The 22,789-nt window shown below is 40.4% G+C and overlaps 1 protein-coding gene across 1 annotated transcript in view; it reads right to left on the bottom strand.

Moving 5' to 3' along the window:
- The window catches only part of Vps13D (vacuolar protein sorting 13D), a 772,012-nt gene that overhangs the window by 398,258 nt on the left and 350,965 nt on the right, over nt 1-22,789 (bottom strand). The window contains exons 42-44 of the mRNA XM_071670877.1: nt 16,937-17,223; nt 16,665-16,759; nt 11,269-11,436 (exon numbers count right to left, since the gene is read on the bottom strand). Coding sequence (XP_071526978.1) covers nt 11,269-11,436; nt 16,665-16,759; nt 16,937-17,223 — 550 coding nt within the window. The remainder of the gene's footprint in view (nt 1-11,268; nt 11,437-16,664; nt 16,760-16,936; nt 17,224-22,789) is intronic.

The raw sequence follows: 22,789 nt of genomic DNA, 5'->3' as shown, positions 1-22,789 counted from the left end.
ACTGAAGTTCCCATCTGCTCCCTTGTCTTACGCATTTTATTTACCTTCTTCCAGAACATCTTTTTATTCTCCCTAAAATTTAATGATACTCTCTCACCCCAACTCTCATTTGCCCTCTTTTTCACCTCTTGCACCTTTCTCTTGACCTCCTGTCTCTATCTTTTATACATCTCCCACTTAATTGCATTTTTTCCCTGCAAAAATCGTCCAAATGCCTCTCTCTTCTCTTTTACTAATAATCTTACTTCTTCATCCCACCACTCACTTCCCTTTCTAATCAACCCACCTCCCACTCTTCTCATGCCACAAGCATCTTTTGTGCAATCCATCACTGATTCCCTAAATACATCCAATTCCTCCCCCACTCCCCGTACTTCCATTGTTCTCACCTTTTTCCATTCTGTACTCAGTCTCTCCTGGTACTTCCTCACACAAGTCTCCTTCCCAAGCTCACTTACTCTCACCACCCTCTTCACCCCAACATTCACTCTTCTTTTCTGAAAACCCATACAAATCTTCAACTTAGTCTCCACAAGATAATGATCAGACATCCCTCCAGTTGCACCTCTCAGCACATTAACATCCAAAAGTCTCTCTTTCGCGCGCCTGTCAATTAACACATAATCCAATAACGCTCTCTGGCCATCTCTCCTACTCACATACGTATACTTATGTATATCTCGCTTTTTAAACCAGGTATTCCCAATCACCAGTCCTTTTTCAGCACATAAATCTACAAGCTCTTCACCATTTCCATTTACAACACTGAACACCCCATGTATACCAATTATTCCCTCAACTGCCACATTACTCACCTTTGCATTCAAATCACCCATCACTATAACCCGGTCTCGTGCATCAAAACCACTAACACACTCATTCAGCTGCTCCCAAAACACTTGCCTCTCATGATCTTTCTTCTCATGCCCAGGTGCATATGCACCAATAATCACCCATATCTCTCCATCAACTTTCAGTTTTACCCATATTAATAGAGAATTTACTTTCTTACATTCTATCACATACTCCCACAAGTCCTGTTTCAGGAGTACTGCTACTTCTTCCCTTGCTCTTGTCCTCTCACTAACCCCTGACTTTACTCCCAAGACATTCCCAAACCACTCTTCCCCTTTACCCTTGAGCTTCGTTTCACTCAGAGCCAAAACATCCAGGTTCCTTTCCTCAAACATACTACCTATCTCTCCTTTTTTCACATTTTTTTTTTTTTACATTTTTCACATGAATTATGTACATGTGTATATATGTATATGTCTGTGTGTATATATATATATATGTGTACATTGAGATGTATAAGTATGTATATTTATGTGTATGTATATTTATGTATATTTATTTCTTTCGTCTGTTTCCTTGCGCTACCTCGCAAACGCGGGAGACAGCGACAAAGTATAATAATATAATAAATAATAATATATATATATATATATTATATATATATGGGGTTGTAAAGGAGGTAAATGCAAGAGTCCTGGAAAGAGGGGCAAGTATGAAGTCTGTTGGGGATGAGAGAGCTTGGGAAGTGAGTCAATTGTTGTTCGCTGATGATACAGCGCTGGTGGCTGATTCATGTGAGAAACTGCAGAAGCTGGTGACTGAGTTTGGTAAAGTGTGTGGAAGAAGAAAGTTGAGAGTAAATGTGAATAAGAGCAAGGTTATTAGGTACAGTAGGGGTGAGGGTCAAGTCAATTGGGAGGTGAGTTTGAATGGAGAAAAACTGGAGGAAGTGAAGTGTTTTAGATATCTGGGAGTGGATCTGGCAGCGGATGGAACCATGGAAGCGGAAGTGGATCATAGGGTGGGGGAGGGGGCGAAAATTTTGGGAGCCTTGAAAAATGTGTGGAAGTCGAGAACATTATCTCGGAAAGCAAAAATGGGTATGTTTGAGGGAATAGTGGTTCCAACAATGCTGTATGGTTGCGAGGCGTGGGCTATGGATAGAGATGTGCCCAGGAGGATGGATGTGCTGGAAATGAGATGTTTGAGGGCAATGTGTGGTGTGAGGTGGTTTGATCGAGTAAGTAACGTAAGGGTAAGAGAGATGTGTGGAAATAAAAAGAGCGTGGTCGAGAGAGCAGAAGAGGGTGTTTTGAAATGGTTTGGGCACATGGAGAGAATGAGTGAGGAGAGATTGACCAAGAGGATATATGTGTCGGAGGTGGAGGGAACGAGGAGAAGAGGGAGACCAAATTGGAGGTGGAAAGATGGAGTGAAAAAGATTTTGTGTGATCGGGGCCTGAACATGCAGGAGGGTGAAAGGAGGGCAAGAAATAGAGTGAATTGGAGTCATGTGGTATACAGGGGTTGACGTGCTGTCAGTGGATTGAAGCAAGGCATGTGAAGCGTCTGGGGTAAACCATGGAAAGCTGTGTAGGTATGTATATTTGCGTGTCTGGACGTGTGTATGTACCTGTGTATGGGGGGGGGGGTTGGGCCATTTCTTTCGTCTGTTTCCTTGCGCTACCTCGCAAACGCGGGAGACAGCGACAAAGTATAAAAAAAAAAAAAAAAAAAAAAAAAAAAATATATATATATATATATATATCCCTGGGGATAGGGGAGAAAGAATACTTCCCACATATTCCCTGTGTGTTGCAGAAGGCGACTAAATGGGGAGGGAGCGGGGGGCTGGAAATCCTCCCCTCTCGTTTTTTAATTTTCCAAAAGAAGGAGCAGAGAAGGGGGCCAAGTGAGGATTTCCCTCAAAGGATCAGTCCTCTGTTCTTAACGCTACCTTGCTAACGCGGGAGATGGCGAATAGTATGAAAAAAAAGAAAGATATATATATGTGTGTGTGTGTGTATGACTGGGAGATGTATAAAAGAAAGTGGCAGGAGGTCAAGAGAAAGGTGCAAGAGGTAAAAAAGAGTGCAAATGAGAGTCAGGGTGAAAGAATATCATTAAATTCTAGGGAGAATAAGATGTTTTGGAAAGAGGTAAATAAAGAGCGTAAGAAAAGAGAAGAAATGGGAACTTCAGTGATGGTGGTTAATGGGGAGGTAATAAAAAGTAATGGTGAAGTGAGGAGACAGAGTAAGTGTTTTGAAGGTTTGTTGAATGTGTTTGATGATATAGTGGCAGATATAGGGTAGTTTTGTTAAGGTGGTGTGCAAAGTGAAAGGGTCACGGAGAATGGTTTGGTGAACAGAGAAGAAGTAATGAAAGATTTGCATTACATGAAAGCCGGCAAGGTGGCAGGTTTGGATAGTATTTCAGTGGAATTTATTAAAAAAAAGGCGGTGACTTGCATTGTTGACAGATTGGTAAGGATATTCAATGTATGTATGGTTCATGGTGAAGTGCTTGAGGATTGGCGGAATGCATGCATAGTGCCAGTGTACAAAGGCAAAGGGGAAAAAGGTGAATGTTCAAATTACAGAGGTATAAGTCTGTTGAGCATTCCTGGGAAATTATATGGGAGGGTATTGATTGAGAGGGTAAAGGGATGAACAGAGCATCAGATTGGAGAAGAGCTGTGTGGTTTCAGAAGTGGTAGAGGATGTGTGGATCAGGTGTTTGCTTTGAAGAATGTATGTGAGAAATACTTAGAAAAACAGATGGATCTGTATGTAGCATTTATGGATCTGGAGGAGACATATGATAAGGTTGATAGAGATGCTTTGTGGAAGGTAAGGTGATAGAAGCAGTGAAAAGTTTTTACCAAGAATGTAAGGAATGAGTATGAGTAAGAAGAGAGGAAAGTGATTGGTTCCCAAAGAATGTCGGTTTGTTGCAGGGGTGCGCGATGTCTCCATGGTTGTTTCATTTGTTTATGAATGGGGTGGTTAGGGAGGTGAATGCAAGAGTTTTGGAGAGAGGGGCAAGTATGCAGTCTGTTGTTGATGAGAGAGCTTGGGAAGTGAGTCAGTTGTTTGCTGATGATACAGCGCTGGTGGCTGATTTGGGTGAGAAACTGTAGAAGTTGGTGACTAAGTTTGGTAAAGTGTGTGAAAGAAGAAAGTTGAGAGTAATATGAATAAGAGAAAGGTTATTAGGTTCAGTAGGGTTTAGGGTCAAGTCAATTGGAATGTAAGGTTGAATGGAGAAAAACTGGAGGAAGTGAAGTGTTTTGGATATCTGGTTGTGGATTTAGCAGCAGATGGAACCATGGAAGTGGAAGTGAGTCACAGGTGGGGCAGAGGGCATAGGTTCTGGGAGCATTGAAGAATGTGTAAAAGGCGAGAACGTTATCTCAGAGAGCAAAAATGGGTATGTTTGAAGGAACAGTGGTTCCAACAATGTTATATGGTTGCGAGGCATGGGTTATAGATAGGGTTGTGCGGAGAATGGGTGGTAATAAAAAGAGTGTGGTTGAGAGAGCAGAAGAGGGTGTGCTGAAATGGTTTGGTCACATGGAGAGAATGAGTGAGGAAAGACTGACAAAGGAGATATATGTGTCAAAGGTAAAGGGAACAAAGAGAAATGGGAGATCAGACTAGAGGTGGAAGGATGGAGTGAAAAAGATTTTGAGTGATGGGGCCTGAGCATACAGGAGGGTGAAAGGAGTGCAAGGAATGGATAGAATTGGAATGATGGCATATACCGGAGTCGACGTGCTATCAATGGATTGAATCAGGGTATGTGAAGCGTCTAGGGTAAAAGAGGAAAGTTTTGTGGGGCCTGGATTGGAAAGGGAGTTGTGGTTTCGGTGCATTACATATGACAGCTAGAGACTGAGTGTGAACGAATGTGGCTTATGTTGTCTTTCTCTAGTGCTACCTCACTCGCACGTGGGGAGGGGGTGCTATTTCATGTGTGGCGGGGTGGCAATGGGAGTAATGAAGGCAGCAAGTATGAATATGTATAAGTGTATATATGTATATGTCTGTGTATGTATATGTATGTATACATTGAAATGTATAGGTAAGTATATGTGCGTGTGTTGGTTTTTATGTATATACACGTGTGTATGGGTGGGTTGGGCCATTCTTTCGTCTGTTTCCCTACGCTACCATGCTGATGCAGGAGACAGCAACTAAGTATAACAAAAATATATGTATATATATATGTATATATGTAAATGCACATACGCATACATGTACATATATATACATATCAACATATACACATATACATACATATACATGCACAGACATAAATATATATATTATCTATTTATTCATTTATCATACTCTGTCGCTGTCTCCAACATTAGTGAGGTAGTGCAAGGAAACAGATGAAAGAATGGCCCAACCCACCCACATACACATGTATATACATACACATCCACACATGCACATATACATACCTATACATTTCAATGTATACATATAAATACATACACAGACATATACATATATACACATGTACATAATTAATACTGTCTGCCTTTATTCACTCCAGTTGCCACCCCGCCACACATGAAATGACAACCCCCTCCCCCCGCACGTACACGAGGTAGTGCTAGGAAAAGACAACAAAGGCCACATTCGTTCACACTCAGTCTCTAGCTATCATGTATAATGTACCAAAACCAGAGCTCCCTTTCCAATCAAGGCACCACAAAACTTTCCATGGTTTACCCCAGACGCTTCACATGCCCTGGTTCAATCCATTGACAGCACGTCAACCCCGGTATACCACATCGTTCCAATTCACTCTATTCCTTGCACGCCTTTCACCCTCCTGCATGTGCAGGCCCTGATCGCTCAAAATCTTTTTCACTCCATCTTTCCACCTCCAATTTGGTCTCCCACTTCTCTTCGTTTCCTCCACCTCTGACACATATATCCTCTTGGTCAATCTTTCCTCACTCATTCTCTCCATCTGGCCAAACCATTTCAAAACACCCTCTTCTGCTCTCTCAACCACGCTCTTTTTACTACCACACATCTCTCTTACCCTTTCATTACTTACTCGATCAAACCACCTTACACTACATATTGTCCTCAAACATCTCATTTCCAACACATCCACCCTCCTTTGCACAACCCTATCTATAGCCCATGCCTTGCAACCATATAACATTGTTGGAACCACTATTCCTTCAAACATACCCATTTTTTAGTTTCCGAGATAATGTTCTCGACTCCCACACATTCTTCAATGCTCCCAGAACTTTGCCCCCTCCTCCATCCTGTAACTCACTTCTACTTCCATGTTTCCCTCTGCTGCCAAATCCACTCCCAGATATCTAAAACACTTCACTTCCTTCAGTTTTTCTCCATTCAAACTTACCTCCCAATTGACTTGTCCCTCAACCCTACTGTACCTAATATCCTTGCTCTTATTCACATTTACTCTCAGCTTTCTTCTTTCACACAATTTACCAAACTCAGTCACCATCTTCTTTAGTTTCTCACCCAAATCAGTCACCAGCGCTGAATCATCAGCAAACAATAAGTGACTCACTTCCCAAGCCCTCTCATCCACAACAGACTGCATGCTTGCCCTTCTTTCCAAAACTCTTGCATTCACCTCCCTAACAACCCCATCCATAAACAAATTAAACAACCATGGAGATATCACACACCCCTGCCGCAAACCGACATTCACTGAGAACCAATCACTTTACTCTCTTCCTACTCGTACACATGCCTTATATCCTCAATAAAAACTTTTCACTGCTTCTAACAACTTGCCTCCCACACATATAGTCTTACTACCTCCCACAGAGCATCTCTATCAACTCTATCATATGCCTTCTCCAGATCCAAAAATGCTGCACACAAATCCATTGTTTTTCTAAGTATTTCTCACATACATTCCTCAAAGCAAACACCTGATCCACACATCCTCTACCAATTCTGAAACCAAACTGCTCTTCACCAATCTGATTCTCTGTACATGCCTTCACCCTCTCAATCAATACCCTCCTATACAATTTCCCAGGAATACTCAACAAACTTATACCTCTGTAATTTGAACACTCACCTTTATCCCCTTTGCCTTTGTACAATGGCACTATGCAAGGATTCTGCCAATCCTCAGGCAATTCACCATGAGCCATACATACAATGAATATCCTTACCAACCTGTCAACAACACAGTCATCCCCTTTTTTAAAAAATTCCACTGCAATACCATCCAAACCTGCCGCCTTGCCAGCTTTCATCTTCTGTAAAGCTTTCACTATCTCTTTTCTGTTTACCAAATCATTCTCTCTAACCCTCTCACTTTGCACACCATCTCGCCCCAAACACCCTAAATCTGCCACTCTATCATCAAACACATTCAACAAACCTTCAAAATACTCACTCCATCTCTTTCTCACATCACCACTAGTTGTTATTACCTCCCCATTAGCCTCCTTCACTGATGTTCCCATTTGTTCCCATGTCTTACGCACTTTATTTACCTCCTTCCAAAACATCTTTTTATTCTCCCTAAAATTTAATGGCACTCTCTCATCTCAACTCTCATTTGCCCTCTTTTTCACTTCTTGCACCTTTCTCTTGACCTTCTGCCTCTTTCTTTTATACATCACCCAGTCATTTGCACTATTTCCCAGCAAAACTCATCCAAATGTCTCTCTCTTCTCTTTCATTAACAATCTTACTTCTTCATCCCACCACTCACTACCTTTTCTAATCTGTCCACCTCCCATGCTTCTCATGCCACAAGCATCTTTTGTGCAAGCCATCACTACTTCCCTAAATACATACCATTCCTCCCCCACTCCCCATATATATATTCATGCTTGCTTTCATCCATTCCCAGTGCCATCTTGCCCCACAGGACACAGCATCGCCACCTCCTGCCTCAGCAAGGTAATTCCAAGAAAACAAACAAAAGAAACCACATTTGTTCAAACTCAGTCTCTAGCTGTCATATGTAATGCATGAAAACCACAGCTCCCTATCCACTTCCAAGCCCCAAAGACCTTTCCATGGTTTACCCCAGACATTTGAAATGCCCTGGTTCAGTCCATTGACAGCATGTTGGCCCCAGTATACCACATCGTTTCAATTCACTCTATTCCTTGCATGCCTCTCCCCCTCCTGCATCTTCAGGGCCCGAATGTTTAAAGTCTTCTTCACTCCATCTTTCCACCTCCAATTTGGTCTTCAACTTCTCCTTGTTCCCTACACCTCTCACACATGTATCCTCTTTGTCAACCTTTCCTCACTCATTCTCTCCATATGTCTAAACCATTTCAACACATCCTCTTCTGCTCTCTCAACCACACTCCTTTTATTACTACAAATCTCTCTTATCCTTTTATTACTTGCACAATTAAACCACTTTATACAACATATTGTCCTCAAACATTTTGTTTCCAATTTATCCACCCTCCTCTGCACAACCCTCTCTATATAGCCAATGCCTCGCAACCATATAATATTGCTGGAAGTACTATCCTTAAAACATACCCAATTTTGCTCTCCGAGATAATGTTCTCTCTTTCCACACCCTGTGACTCACTTCCACTTCCATGGTTCTATTCACTGCTAAGTCCACTCCCAGATATCTAAAACACTTCACTTCCTCTAATTTTTCTCTTTTCAAACTTACATCCTAACTAACTTGTCCCTCAACCCTGCTGAAGTTAATATCACTGTATATATATCTCTGAGACCCGTTTCCTCCAGGACTCCTATCAAGGGGTTGGCCATGATAAAAGGGTTTCCACTTATTCCTGTTCTTACATGATTCCATACACCATTCCAGGCATCCTTCCACCATTTCTCTCACACCAGTACTCTTCCACTCTATTTCCCCATTTCACAGGTGATCTTCCTTCTCACACTAACCTATTTAATTGTACTATCATACACTCTTCTTGTAAACTCCTCATCTACCATTCTTTCCACACGCCCAAACCACTCAAAGTATTATGTTTCACCCACTCTACCACTCTACAAATCATTCCTTTTTCATTCCTTGCAATACCACATCTCTCATACACCCCTCATTAATTTCTTCATTCTGTCTAGTCATACAATATGCTCTTGTCAAATAACTCATTTCCACAACATGAATTCATGACCTCGTGACTTATGCCATGTCCATGTTTTGGCTGCATAGGTCAGGGTTGGATGGACAATGCTCTCCCTTAATCCTTTCTTCACTGCCATGTCCTTACCTCTTTTCTTTTTTTATAATTGATCACCATTTCCCCTATTTGCAAGGTAACACCAGAAATAGATGAAGAAAAGCCACATCCACTTACATCTATTCTTGAGCTGTCATATGTAATGCATCTTACACCTCTGCCCTTCAGTAACATATTATGGGAACTAATGACTCTTCTTCCCTGTACTGCTCTCTCCTTTATCTTTCCTTCCATATCAACAAACTTATGCAAAATAGCTCCCAAAAACTTAAATTCTGTCACCTTTTCCATTCCTTCTCCCCAAGTATCTATAAAACAGTTTTGTACACTTTCTTCTCTCTCTTTAGTGTTTTGCAAAATTATACTTTCACTCTGGTTTCTTTCAAACACCATTACTTTATTTCTACTCCCATTTACTTTCAACTGCCTATGTTTACAAACATTATAAAACACACTTACAACCTTCTGCAGCTCCTCTTCAAACAGACTTGTCACTTAGTACCATACTTCATCATGACACTCAATCTCTACATCCCTTTTCCCTAGATTTGATCTAATCTCTTTTATCACGCCATCCTAATGTATGTTAAAAAGCCACAGTGACATCACAGCCCTGCCTCATACCCACATGTATAACAAAACTTTCACTAAACTCTTATAAAAGCATTTGCTTATCTATAGAAGGCTTTCACACCATTTAACAGTTGTCCCCCTATCCTCTATATCCTTAACACTCCCATTTAGCATCCACTTGACTGTCATAAGCTTTCTCTAGATCCATGAAAGCTTCTTACCTTTCACTAGATACTTTTTCAGTCATTCTTACAATAAGATTTTGAGCCATACATCTCCTACCTATACTAAAAAAAAAACTTGTTCCTTACTTATTCTGCATTCAGCTACTTTCATCAGTCTATCAATCAACATTTTTGTGTACAATTTTCTGGAATACTTAAAACACACATTCCTTCAGTAAAGGAACAACAATAGCTTTCATCCAATCCTTAGGCATCCCTCTGCTTCCATGCTAAACTACATATCAAATGCATCCATTCTATCATACTTTCTCCAACATTTCAGCTATAATCCTTTCCACTCCAGGTGCCTTTCCCACATTCAACCTCATTATCATCCTTTTTACCTTTCTTCTTGTTATATAGCCGTACCCTAATATCCTTTTCCTTCCATCCTCTATACCCATGCATTAACAGCTGCTGCCTCACCTTCTCCTGCATTCATCAATTCTTCAAAATCCTCTTTCCATGTCGCTTTTACCTTCTCCCTTTAATTTAGCAACTCCCCCTCCTCGCTTTTCTTATTAACATTTCCAGCCTTGAATCCACCTCTTTCCTTTTTCACATACTTCCAGTACAAACTCTTATTTTCCTAAAGCTTTTCACTTAACTTTCTTCTAAAATCTTTATATACTCTTTCTTTGCTTTTCTGAGCGTCTTAACATTCTTATATTCTTTCCCTCTTTTCAAAGACATTTATTTCTATTTGTTTCACTGGTGACAATACAACACAGCAGTATTCAATATTGCTTCTTATATATACAATAAAAAATAATTATTAGGTTTCTATCTCTTACAGAGGAAATGTTTGCAATCATACTACTCACTTCATCCGACAGTATTATCATATGAACTTGTCCTCCGAAATCCAGTTTCTCATTTATGGTGACACAATAATCTTATACATTTGTTCCATCTTTTTATCACTTTCTCTGTTGAGCCTTTATTGTTACCACTAATGTATTCTTATCTGTTCCATTACATATTTGCTAAAAAATTTTCTTTCCTTCTTTCACTCTTGATAACCATTTCCCACATTAGTGAGGTACTGCTCTAATTTATCTTCAATAATTCAATCACATTCACTTCTGTACATCTGCAAATAGAGTAAAAGTCTCATGTTCACTTCTGCCTTTCTGTAAACCATGTCTTGGTCTTTTTGCATCTCCTTTTAATTTTTTAATCCAATGATTTTGCTTAATCACATGTCATCAGAGGGAGATAAATATTAGTCAATCAATTTCTTGACCCTACCTGAACTCACTAAGTGAATATAGATAAATGAAGTGAAGCTTTAAGATGCAACTGAAATAGTAGCATAGGAGGAGGATATGTGACAGAGCTGAACAGGAAAACCACAAATCATCAGGTTATGTAACAGGTATGCTGCTGGAAAAAACTGTGCAACAAAGTTTAATAAGAGCTTTGCTGCAAACTACATGAGCTACATTACACCCTCACCTTTCTCGGTTGTAATAGTCTAATGTCCAATTTTTCTTCACAATTTGGTAAAGTTCCAGGAATGTATTTGTGATGTTGACATTTACGGTGTCATTTGTCTTCATGCTCAGAATGAGGCGTTCTCCACTCAGATCACGGGATGGTCCTTTCTCCCATTCTGCTCGACATCTAAGGGAGTACCAGAAAATAAGTATCACAAGAGCAATAAGCACTTTCTATAAAAATATTACTTTTGCATTAGTCCTTGATACTCTTTGATTGAAACAAGAGATAATCAAGTAGTGCTATTCTTTATAATATGGTAATCTATTAAGTATATGAAAAAGATTTTGTGTGATCGGGGCCTAAACATGCAGGAGGGTGAAAGGAGGGCAAGGAATAGAGTGAATTGGATCGATGTGGTATACTGGGGTTGACGTGCTGTCGGTGGGTTGAATCAGGGCATGTGAAACGTCTGGGGTAAACCATGGAAAGCTGTGTAGGTATGTATATTTGCGTGTGTGGACGTATGTATATACATGTGTATGGGGGTGGGTTGGGCCATTTCATTCGTCTGTTTCCTTGCGCTACCTCGCAAACGCGGGAGACAGCGGCAAAAAAAAAAAAAAAAAATTAACTATGAGGTAACACCTTATAAAAGATTTCACCTGTTACAGAAAATCTACAGAATGCAACCTCCCTAATAATCTATGTATACAATAAACATAATAGCAATATCACTGATGAGAAAGTTAATAATGGGGAGAATAACATGATAAAAAAAAGCTCTCACCAGAAGATACATTCATGCTTTGCAAGAAATGAAGCAAAGTACTTGTAAACTCAAGTAATATCATTGAACTTTTTATTTTACATATCTAAATATGAGGCACTTGCACCGCCAAACCATACACCCTTACAAAAACTCATTAATCTATAATGATTTCTATTACCATTGCATAACTCCAATGATACTCTCTCACCCCAACTCTCATTTGCCCTCTTTTTCACCTCTTGCACCTTTCTCTTGACCTCCTGTCTCTTTCTTTCATACATCTCCCACTCAGTTGCATTTTTTCCTTGCAAAAATCGTCCAAATGCCTCCCTCTTCTCTTTCACTAATAATCTTACTTCTTCATCCCACCACTCACTACCCTTTCTAATCAACCCACCTCCCACGCTTCTCATGCCACAAGCATCTTTTGCGCACTCCATCACTGATTCCCTAAATACATCCCATTCCTCCCCCACTCCCCATTGTTCTCATCTTTTAGGGAGAATAAAAAGATGTTTTGGAAGGAGGTAAATAAAGTGCATAAGACAAGGGAGCAAATGGGAACTTCAGTGAAGGGCGCTAATGGGGAGGTGATAACAAGTAGTGGTGATGTGAGAAGGAGATGGAGTGAGTATTTTGAAGGTTTGTTGAATGTGTTTGATGATAGAGTGGCAGATATAGGGTGTTTTGGTCAAGGTGGTGTGCAAAGTGAGAGGGTTAGGGAAAATGATTTGGTAAAGAGAGAAGAGGTAGTAAAAGCTTTGCGGAAGATGAAAGCCAGCAAGGCAGCAGGTTTGGATGGTATTGCAGTGGAATCTATTAAAAAAAGGGGGTGACTGTATTGTTGACTGGTTGGTAAGGTTATTCAATGTATGTATGACTCATGGTGAGGTGCCTGAGGATTGGCGGAATGCATGCATAGTGCCATTGTACAAAGGCAAAGGGGATAAGAGTGAGTGCTCAAATTACACAGGTATAAGTTTGTTGAGTATTCCTGGTAAATTATGTGGGAGGGTATTGATTGAGAGGGTGAAGGCATGCACAGAGCATCAGATTGGGGAAGAGCAGTGTGGTTTCAGAACTGGTAGAGGATGTGTGGATTAGGTGTTTGCTTTGAAGAATGTACGTGAGAAATACTTAGAAAAACAAATGGATTTGTATGTAGCATTTATGGATCTGGAGAAGGCATATGATAGAGTTGATAGAGATGCTGTGTGGAAGGTATTAAGAATATATGGTGTGGGAGGCAAGTTGTTAGAAGCAGTGAAAAGTTTTTATTGAGGATGTAAGGCATGTGTACGTGTAGGAAGAGAGGAAAGTGATTGGTTCTCAGTGAATGTAGGTTTGCAGCAGGGGTGCGTGATGTCTCCATGGTTGTTTAATTTGTTTATGGATGGGGTTGTTAGGGAGGTGAATGCAAGAGTTTTGGAAAGAGGGGCAAGTATGAAGTCTGTTGTGGATGAGAGAGCTTAGGAAGTGAGTCAGTTGTTATTCGCTGATGATACAGCGCAGGTGGCTGATTCATGTGAGAAACTGCAGAAGCTGGTGACTGAGTTTGGTAAAGTGTGTGAAAGAAGAAAGTTAAAAGTAAATGTGAATAAGAGCAAGGTTATTAGGTACAGTAGGGTTGAGGGTCAAGTCAACTGGGAGGTCAAGTCAATTGGGAGGTAAGTTTGAATGAAGAAAAACTGAAGGAAGTAAAGTGTTTTAGATATCTGGGAGTGGATCTGGCAGCGGATGGAACCATGGAAGCGGAAGTGAATCATAGGGTGGGGGAGGGGGCGAAAATCCTGGGAGCCTTGAAGAATGTGTGGAAGTCAAGAACATTATCTCGGAAAGCAAAAATGGGTATGTTTGAAGGAATAGTGATTCCAACAATGTTGTATGGTTGCGAGGCGTGGGCTATGGATAGAGTTGTGTGCACGAGGGTGGATGTGCTGGAAATGAGATGTTTGAGGACAATGTGTGGTGTGAGGTGGTTTGATCAAGTAAGTAATGTAAGGGCAAGAGAGATATGTGGAAATAAAAAGAGCGTGGTTGAGAGAGCAGAAGAGGATGTTTTGAAATGGTTTGGGCACATGGAGAGAATGAGTGAGGAAAGATTGACCAAGAGGATATATGTGTCGGAGGTGGAGGGAACGAGGAGAAGTGGGAGACCAAATTGGAGGTGGCAAGATGGAGTGAAAAAGATTTTGAGTGATCGGGGCTTGAACATGCAGGAGGGTGAAAGGTGGGCAAGGAATAGAGTGAATTGGATCGATGTGGTATACCGGGGTTGACGTGCTGTCAGTGGATTGAATCAGGGCATGTGAAGCGTCTGGGGTAAACCAGGGAAAGTTGTGTGGGGCCTGGATGTGGAAAGGTATCTGTGGTTTTGGGCATTATTACATGACAGCTAGAGACTGAGTGTGAATGAATGGGGCCTTTGTTGTCTTTTCCTAGCGCTACCTCGCACACATGAGGGGGGAGGGGGATGGTATTCCATGTGTGGCGAGGTGGCGATGGGAATGAATAAAGGCAGACAGTGTGAATTGTGTGCATGGGTATATATGTATGTGTCTGTGTGTGTATATATATGTGTACATTGAGATGTATAGGTATGTATATTTGCGTGTGTGGACGTGTATGTATATACATGTGTATGGGGGTGGGTTGGGCCATTTCTTTCGTCTGTTTCCTTGCGCTACCTCGCAAACGCGGGAGACAGCGACAAAGCAAAATAAAAAAAAAAATATAAAAAACTCCAATGACACTGCATAACTTCAGTGACACATCCTTCTTGCACAAAATGTAGTGGCAGGACATTTGACTCCCCAGTTCTCAGCATGCCTGTTCTAAGTATAAAATTTCAGTTAATGAACACATTTGAGTTATCTATCTATTCATTTTGCTTTGTCGCTGTCTCCTGCGTTAGCGAGGTAGCGCAAGGAAACAGACGAAAGAAATGGCCCAACCCACCCCCATACACATGTATATACATACACGTCCACACACGCAAATATACATACCTATACATCTCAACGTACACATATATATACACACACAGACATATACATACATACACATGTACATAATTCATACTGTCTGCCTTTATTTATTCCTATCGCCGCCTCGCCACACATGGAATAACATCCCCCTCCCCCCTCATGTGTGCGAGGTAGCGCTAGGAAAAGACAACAAAGGCCACATTCATTCACACTCAGTCTCTAGCTGTCATGCAATAATGCCCGAAGCCACAGATACCTTTCCACATCCAGGCCCCACACAACTTTCCATGGTTTACCCCAGACGCTTCACATGCCCTGATTCAATCCATTGACAGCACGTCGACCCCCGTATACCACATCGATCCAACTCACTCCATTCCTTGCCCACCTTTCACCCTCCTGCATGTTCAGGCCCTGATCACTCAAAATCTTTTTCACTCCATCTTTCCACCTCCAGTTTGGTCTCCCACTTCTCCCCATTCCCTCCACCTCTGACACATATATCCTCTTGGTCAATCTTTCCTCACTCATTCTCTCCATGTGCCCAAACCATTTCAAAACACACTCTTCTGCTCTCTCAACCACGCTCTTTTTATTTCCACACATCTCTCTTACCCTTACATTACTTACTCGATCAAACCAGCTCACACCACATATTATCCTCAAACATCTCATTTCCAGCACATCCACCCTCCTGTGCACAACTCTATCCATAGCCCACGCCTCGCAACCATACAACATTGTTGGAACATACCCATTTTTGCTTTCTGAGATAATGTTCTCGACTTCCAAAGATTCTTCAAGGCTGTTCTGTTTCTCTTACTTCAGTCATCTGTCAGACTCCCTGTTCCATTGTCCTTATAACTCCTTACTCTCCAAGCTCTATTATCTTCCATCAGCTTCTGTAACCTTCTATTTACTCAGTCTTGCTCTTTGTATCTATCATGAATGATCACATTTGCAACAATCTGGAACTGTTATCTCATCTACCTTCTCTATATTTATCAAAATACCTGTATAATATGGGACGCATGAACTCAGTGTTTTTTTACATAACCTTTAACAAAGAAATTCAGAAAAAAATAGTTAAAAAATTAGTGTTTCTGCATCAATCATTTATTAGCACTCTCCTCTAAGGTAATGTTTACATATATTATTTGAGTTAGTAAAAGGGCTATGACTTAGGTACGGTTGGAAAATGTAACAGCCAATATAATGTGCTTCTGTAACTAATACTCCTGATACCAAGATGGTAGTATCTAACCAGTTGGTGGCTGCCTATCTCCCAACACATGACTTGCTAAGTAGGTTTCAAATTTTTGTCTCTGACCCTACTTAACTGTACCATTCCAAATCTATTAAGATTCAAGTCGGCCCTATCCAAAAAGCTCTTATCTTCTCAAATCATTATAATCATTTACTGCATTACTGAAAGAGCTAACTACGGGATAAGTAAGAGGGAAACTTACAATAACCATATGGCAAAGTGGAAGCTTATAATAACCTTGCTATTACAATGACTAATGCCATGGGCTGGTATAGTTACTTTATTACCTTTAGATTCTTGAATTAATCTGCCTCCTTATGAATGAGAAAGATACATTTGCTGGGATTACATCTAAAGAAGAAAAAAGGTCTGGCAACAAAAAACTTACAGCCATGGTTCCATAAATGGTTCCCAGCCTGAAAGTGCACGGTTATAGTAATCAACTGAGAGGGAGCAACTAGCAGAACCCTTTCCCTGCCACTCCTGAAAAGAAAAGTGCTATTACTTTCTGGCAAGATATGACTGCTATCTGAATATCCCTACTCATCAATCTTACAAATGAATTTACTCACCCTGAGAGTATAACTAACGATTCAATATATTAACAGTAAGGGGATGCCAAAACAGACATTAAGCAAACAGCATGGTATTGGTCCTCACCTGTTTCAGTCCAAGGTGAGAGAGAGAGAATTCTAGCAGGGGTACATCGCAGTCTCCACAATCATCAATAACACATACATTAACACTCCCTGTCTTGATTTCTACCGCATGAAAGTTGATGGCACTGTTTTTATTCATATCATCTGGTGCAACTGTGGGGGCTGGCATAGGCTTAGCACGGTGAGTCAGCCAGAGAGCTGCATCATCCAGTCTTCCCCCACACTCCTCCAGAGCATGCATACAATCCACTTGCCAGAATCCAAGAGCAGACAATTTGTCTACCTGTGCTGTTTGGAAAACGAAAATTCATCAGATTCCTCTGAATTTCTTAATCAAAAATGCTACTAAAAATACTAAGGAGTCTAAGAATTAAGTACTAAAGCATGTCATCCAAAGTATAAACATGTCATCCAAAGTAGCTCAACGAAACCTAAATTTTATGAAAAGATACAAAGGTAAAAGCCTATTGAACATGTGTAATTACCTATTCAAACAGTATGGGGAGGGAGTTTTACACTCACGTAGTCCCATCTCTTGAACATTCTCTACTATCATACAACTTCTTAAATTAGTGTATGCTGTCTGCAACAACCATGGCCTCAGTCATTCTGTTCCATTCATCCGCCACTCTTATACTATAAAGGACTTCTTTACATCTTTTTTCATAAGTTTCTTCATGAATTTCAAGTAATGTCCTCAAGTTGCTTCATCCCTACATCTCAAAAAAAAAAAAAAATACTGGTCACTGTCCATATCACTGATCTGTTTTACATGCTTAAAAGGTTATGATAAGGTCACCCCTCACTCTTCTGTCTTTCAAGGTCAGTAAATTTATAGCCTTCAGCCTTTCCTTGTAAGTGAATACAGAAGTGGAATACTTGTACTTTTTCCTATAAAGGTTCAAAAACAGTGAACTGAAATTACTTCTAAGTCCCTTTGCCTTTCAGAAAGCAATTCATTCTCATCACAGTGCTTCTCAATCCTCATGTTCACTTAAATAACACACAACTGTGCTGCTCAAAAACAAGTCACTCAGTCTGATCTCTTACTACCCCGCAACTTTCTATTATGGCATCAAATCAACCCTTAAACTGTGAAGCCCTCCAAGTTTAGGCAGAATACAGTACTTTAATACCCCAGTCAGTGTTGTAAGATATGTTCCTAAAAAATGAAGCACAAAGCAAAATAGCTCTCTATGGGGTCATTATACAATTGCATACATGGAAATGCCTTACTTTACTGATCAATGAATTACAAATAAAAACTTTACAATATTGTATCATGAATGACTGTCATTTGATGAAGAGTGGCAATAGCAGTAGAATTAGTGAGAGAGGCAGCATGTTGGTGAGACATGGTGGGTGGGAAAGAGGCAGGAGGTGGAGGATACTGTAAGGCTCTGCTCTAGCAGAAGCTTATCCATCTCTGCATAAATGAAACAATGAGGTAGTGGTGATGATGGGGATGGTGATGAGAGAGACTGGTAAGTGGTGAAGAGATGCTTCTATCAGTTTCTTTGGTAAGTGGCCTCAGCACTACTATGCATTATTGAACAGCTAATGTCTAACCACAACACTGATTGTAAGTGTACATGAGCATCACTGAATCCCTTCAACATTACTTTCCAGAACATTCTAAAATATGGAGTGAAAAAGCAGAAGGTAAGGGTGATTAGAGAGGTGAAGTGGAGGGTGGGGTAACCAGCATCAGGTGTGTTACCAAGTGCTCCTTACAAACTGACTCCTACTCACTACCACACCTGCCACTTTGCCTAATCTCACTTAGACAAACTTCCATTTTTTCTTACAAACTGCTCCATGAACATGTCACATTTGTTGCTGTTTACTTGTGTTCATATCTACAATCTTAACATTGGTTCTAACAATCAACATATCCAATATGAAAGCATCACTGACATAAGCCTGACACTCATCAGCTTCCAACCACCTCAACACTTGTAGTGTCACGTACAAGGAGAGGCTTTTTCTAGGTACTTTAGATGCACTAACAGTACTAAAACTTGTAGGCTCTAAGAAATGATAGGTAAAAAATAATCACAATGATATCAAAAAAGCAGTAAGTCAGCAAGAATGTGTACATAGCATACATGCACCAAAGGCTGTTCTGCACTAACAAAGGAGAGCACTCAACACTGACTGAATGTGAATGTATGTGTGTACAGTGTTCTGATTGGCCAAAGAAGTATAAACAAAAATATCTGCTCTTGGCGTGTTGTGAATGTTTGGACTCATGACTTATGACTTCTCGTATCACTTACTCATTAAATTTCATTTACATAAGTTTCAGATATATAATTATTCATAACTTCATAAAGTTTTCCTATTCATTGAACAATGCCCTGAGCCATCTAAATGTATGCCTGCCATCACTTGCTGGAATGTTCAGCTTTTATCTCCTCTACATCTCTGAAACCCATTCCCTCAAGGATTTACCATCAAGGGGGTGGCCACGGCAAAAGAGTCTCCACCTATCCCTGCCTTTACATGCCTCCCATGCATACAATATTCAATGCATTCTTCCATCATCTGTCCCTCTCCAGTACTCTTGCACTCTATTTCTCTATGTTAAAGGTGGTTTCCTCTCACACCGACCACTTTAATTGTATTATCATACACTCTATTTGAAAACTCTTTACATTGCATTCTTTGCATATGCCCAGTCCACCTACCTCAAAGTATTTTGTTTCACCCACTCTACCGCTCCACAATTCATTTCCTATACATTCCCTGCCATATCACATCTCTCAAACACCCATTCATTTCTTTCTTCATTCTATCTAGTTACACCATATGCTCTGCTCAAACAGCTCATTTCCATAGCTTGGATTCTTGACCTCTAAGATTTATTTGATGTCCATGTTTTGGTGGTATAGGTCAGGTTGGAAGAACTATGTTGTCCCTTAATCCTTTCTTCACTTCTATACTTACACCTCCACCCTTCTCTAATCTATTAAGGAAGCTAATGACTCTTTAACCCTGTACTGCTCTCTCCTGTATCTTTCCTTCCACATCACCAAACTTACCAAAGATAGCTCCTAAATACTTAAAATTCTCTCAACTCTTCTAATTTTTGTCCCCCATATCTTTAACACAGTTAAGAACACTTTCTCCTTTCACTCTACAGGGTTTTGCTAAATCTATACTCTCTGTTTCCTTTTCATACACCATTACTTTACTTTCACTCGCATTTAACTATGCTTACACACATCATAAAACATATTTCTAACCTTCTGCAACTACTCTTCACTCTCAGTAAACAACACAGAATTATCTGCAAGCAGGTTTGTCACTAGCCACTATACCACACCTCTACATTACATCTCTGCACACCCTTTCCCCAGTTTTGCTTTCACCTCTCTTATCACTCCATCCATATGTGCTAAAATGCTAGAATGACATCACACAGCCCTGCCTCATGCCTAAATGTACACAGAAACATTCACTAAACTCTCCATCCATTCTTATGCATGCATTTACTCCTTTATTGAGGGCTTTCACACCATCCAACAGTATTCCTCTACCCAATATATCCTTAACACATCCTATAAAGCATTCCACTCAACTCTGTCGTTTGTTCTCCAGATCCCTAATAGCTGCATACAGCTTCTTACCTTTTGTTAGGAACTTTCCCACTGTCATTTTCACACAAAAAAATCTAGTCCATACATTCCCTACCTTTCCTAAAACTGCCTTGACCTTACTTATTCTACATTCAGTCACTTCCATCACAGTCATCAATCAACATTCTTGCAGACACTTTTCTTGGCATAATTAACAAGTGTATCCCTCTATAATTACTACATACATTCTTAGCATCTTTTGCTTTGAATAAAAGTACAATAATTGATTTTACCCAATCTTCAGGTACAACCAACTGTTTCTGTGCTAAATTACATATCAAATGCATCCACTCTATCACAATCACATTTCTCCTCCATACCTCAGCATTTGTGCCATAATCCCATCCACTCCAGGTGCCTTTCCTACCTTCAGTTTCATTATCATCCATTTTACCTCCTTTCTTGATAAAGGCTCTCGCACTTATAGTCATATATTTCCATACTCCATCTGGTAACATCTGGTGCTTCACCTCCTCCCACCATCACTATTTTTACAAAATACTCTTTCAATCTCCCTTTCACTTCCTCCTTTTGATTCAGGAACTTCCCCCTCCTTAATTCACCTCTCACATTAATATTTCCACTTCTTTTCTTTCCCATCTCCTTCCAGTACAATTTCATATTTTCCCTATATTTTTCACTTAACCTTCCTTAAAATCTTCATCTATTCTTTTTTTGCTTTCCTCTAATAGCCTCTCATCATTTTGCTTACACATCTTATTTTCTTCCCTTGTCCTCTGCTGAAATTATACGACCATTTGGTTGGAGTGGTGTGCAAAGCGAGACAATCAGGTGTGGTTTAGAGAGAAGAGGTAGTGAAAGCTTTGAAGAAGATGAAATCTGGCAAGGCAGTGCATTTTAATGGTACTGCAGAGGAATTTATCATACAAGGGGGTGACTATGTTGATTGGTTGGTAAGGGTATTCAATGTATGTATGGATCATGGTAAAGTGCCTGAGGATTGGCAGAATGCATGCATAGTGTCACTGTGCAAAGGCAAAGGGAATAAAGGTGTGTGCTTAAACTAAAGAGGAATGAGTTTGTTGAATATTCCTGGGAAATCATATGGGAGGGGATTGATTAAGAGGGTGAAGGCATGTACAGAGTTTTAGATTGGGGAAGAGCAGTGTGGTTTCAGAAGTGGTAGAGGATGTGTGGATCAGGTATTTGCTTTGAAGAATGTCTGTGAGAAGTAATTAGAAAAACAGATGGAATTGTATGTAGCATTTATGGATCTGGATCCGGAGAAGGCATATGATTGGGTATATAGAGATGCTTTGTGGAAGGTATTAAGAGTATATGGTGTGGGAGGTAAGTTGCTAGAAGCAGTAAAAAGCTTTTACCAAAGATGTAAGGCATGTGTATGAGTAGGAAGAGAGAAGAGCAATTGGTTATCAGTGAATGTCGGTCTGTGGCAGGGATGTGTGATGTCCCCATGGTCGTTAAATTTGTTTAGGGAAGGGGTGGTTAGGAAGGTAAATACAAGAATTTTGGAGAGAGGGGTGAGTATGCAGTCTGTTGGGGATGAGAGGGTCTGGAAAGTGAGTCAGTAATTTTTCACTGATGATACAGCTCTAGTGGCTGAGTTGAGTGAGAAACTGCAGAAGTTGGTGACTGAGTTTGAAAAAGTGTGTGAAAGGAGAAAGTTGAGAGTAAATGTGAATAACAGCAAGGTTATCAGGTTCAGTAGGGTTGAGGGGCAAGTTAATTGGGATATAAGTTTAAACAGAGGAAAATTGGAGGAAGTGAAGTGTTTTAGATATCTGTGAGTGGACTTAGCAGCGAATGAGACCATGAAAGCGGAAGTGAGTCACAGGGTGGGTGAGGAGGCAAAGATTCTGGGAGGGTTGAAGAATGTGTGGAAGATAACATTATTTCAGAGAACATAAATGGGTATGCCTGAAGGAACAGTAGTTCTAACAATGTTATATGATTGCGAGGCATAGGCTATAGTTAGGGTTGTACAGAGAAAGGTGGATTGTTGGAAATGAAATGTTTGGGGACAATATGTGGTGTGAGGTGGTTTGATTAAGTAAGTAATGAAACAGTAAAGAGATGTATGGAGATAAAAAGAGTGTCACTGAGAGAGCAGAAGATGGTGTGTTGAAATGGTTTGGAAATATGTAGAGAATGAGTGAGGAAAGATTGACAAAGAGGATATGTGTGTCAGGGGTGGAGGGAACATGGAGAAGGAGGAGACCAAATTGGAGATG

Source organism: Panulirus ornatus, chromosome 16 (assembly GCF_036320965.1).
Source record: "Panulirus ornatus isolate Po-2019 chromosome 16, ASM3632096v1, whole genome shotgun sequence".
Lineage (NCBI taxonomy): Eukaryota > Metazoa > Arthropoda > Malacostraca > Decapoda > Palinuridae > Panulirus > Panulirus ornatus.
Note: the sequence above shows the minus strand (reverse complement) of the source record. Positions and strands in the feature narration are given on the sequence as shown.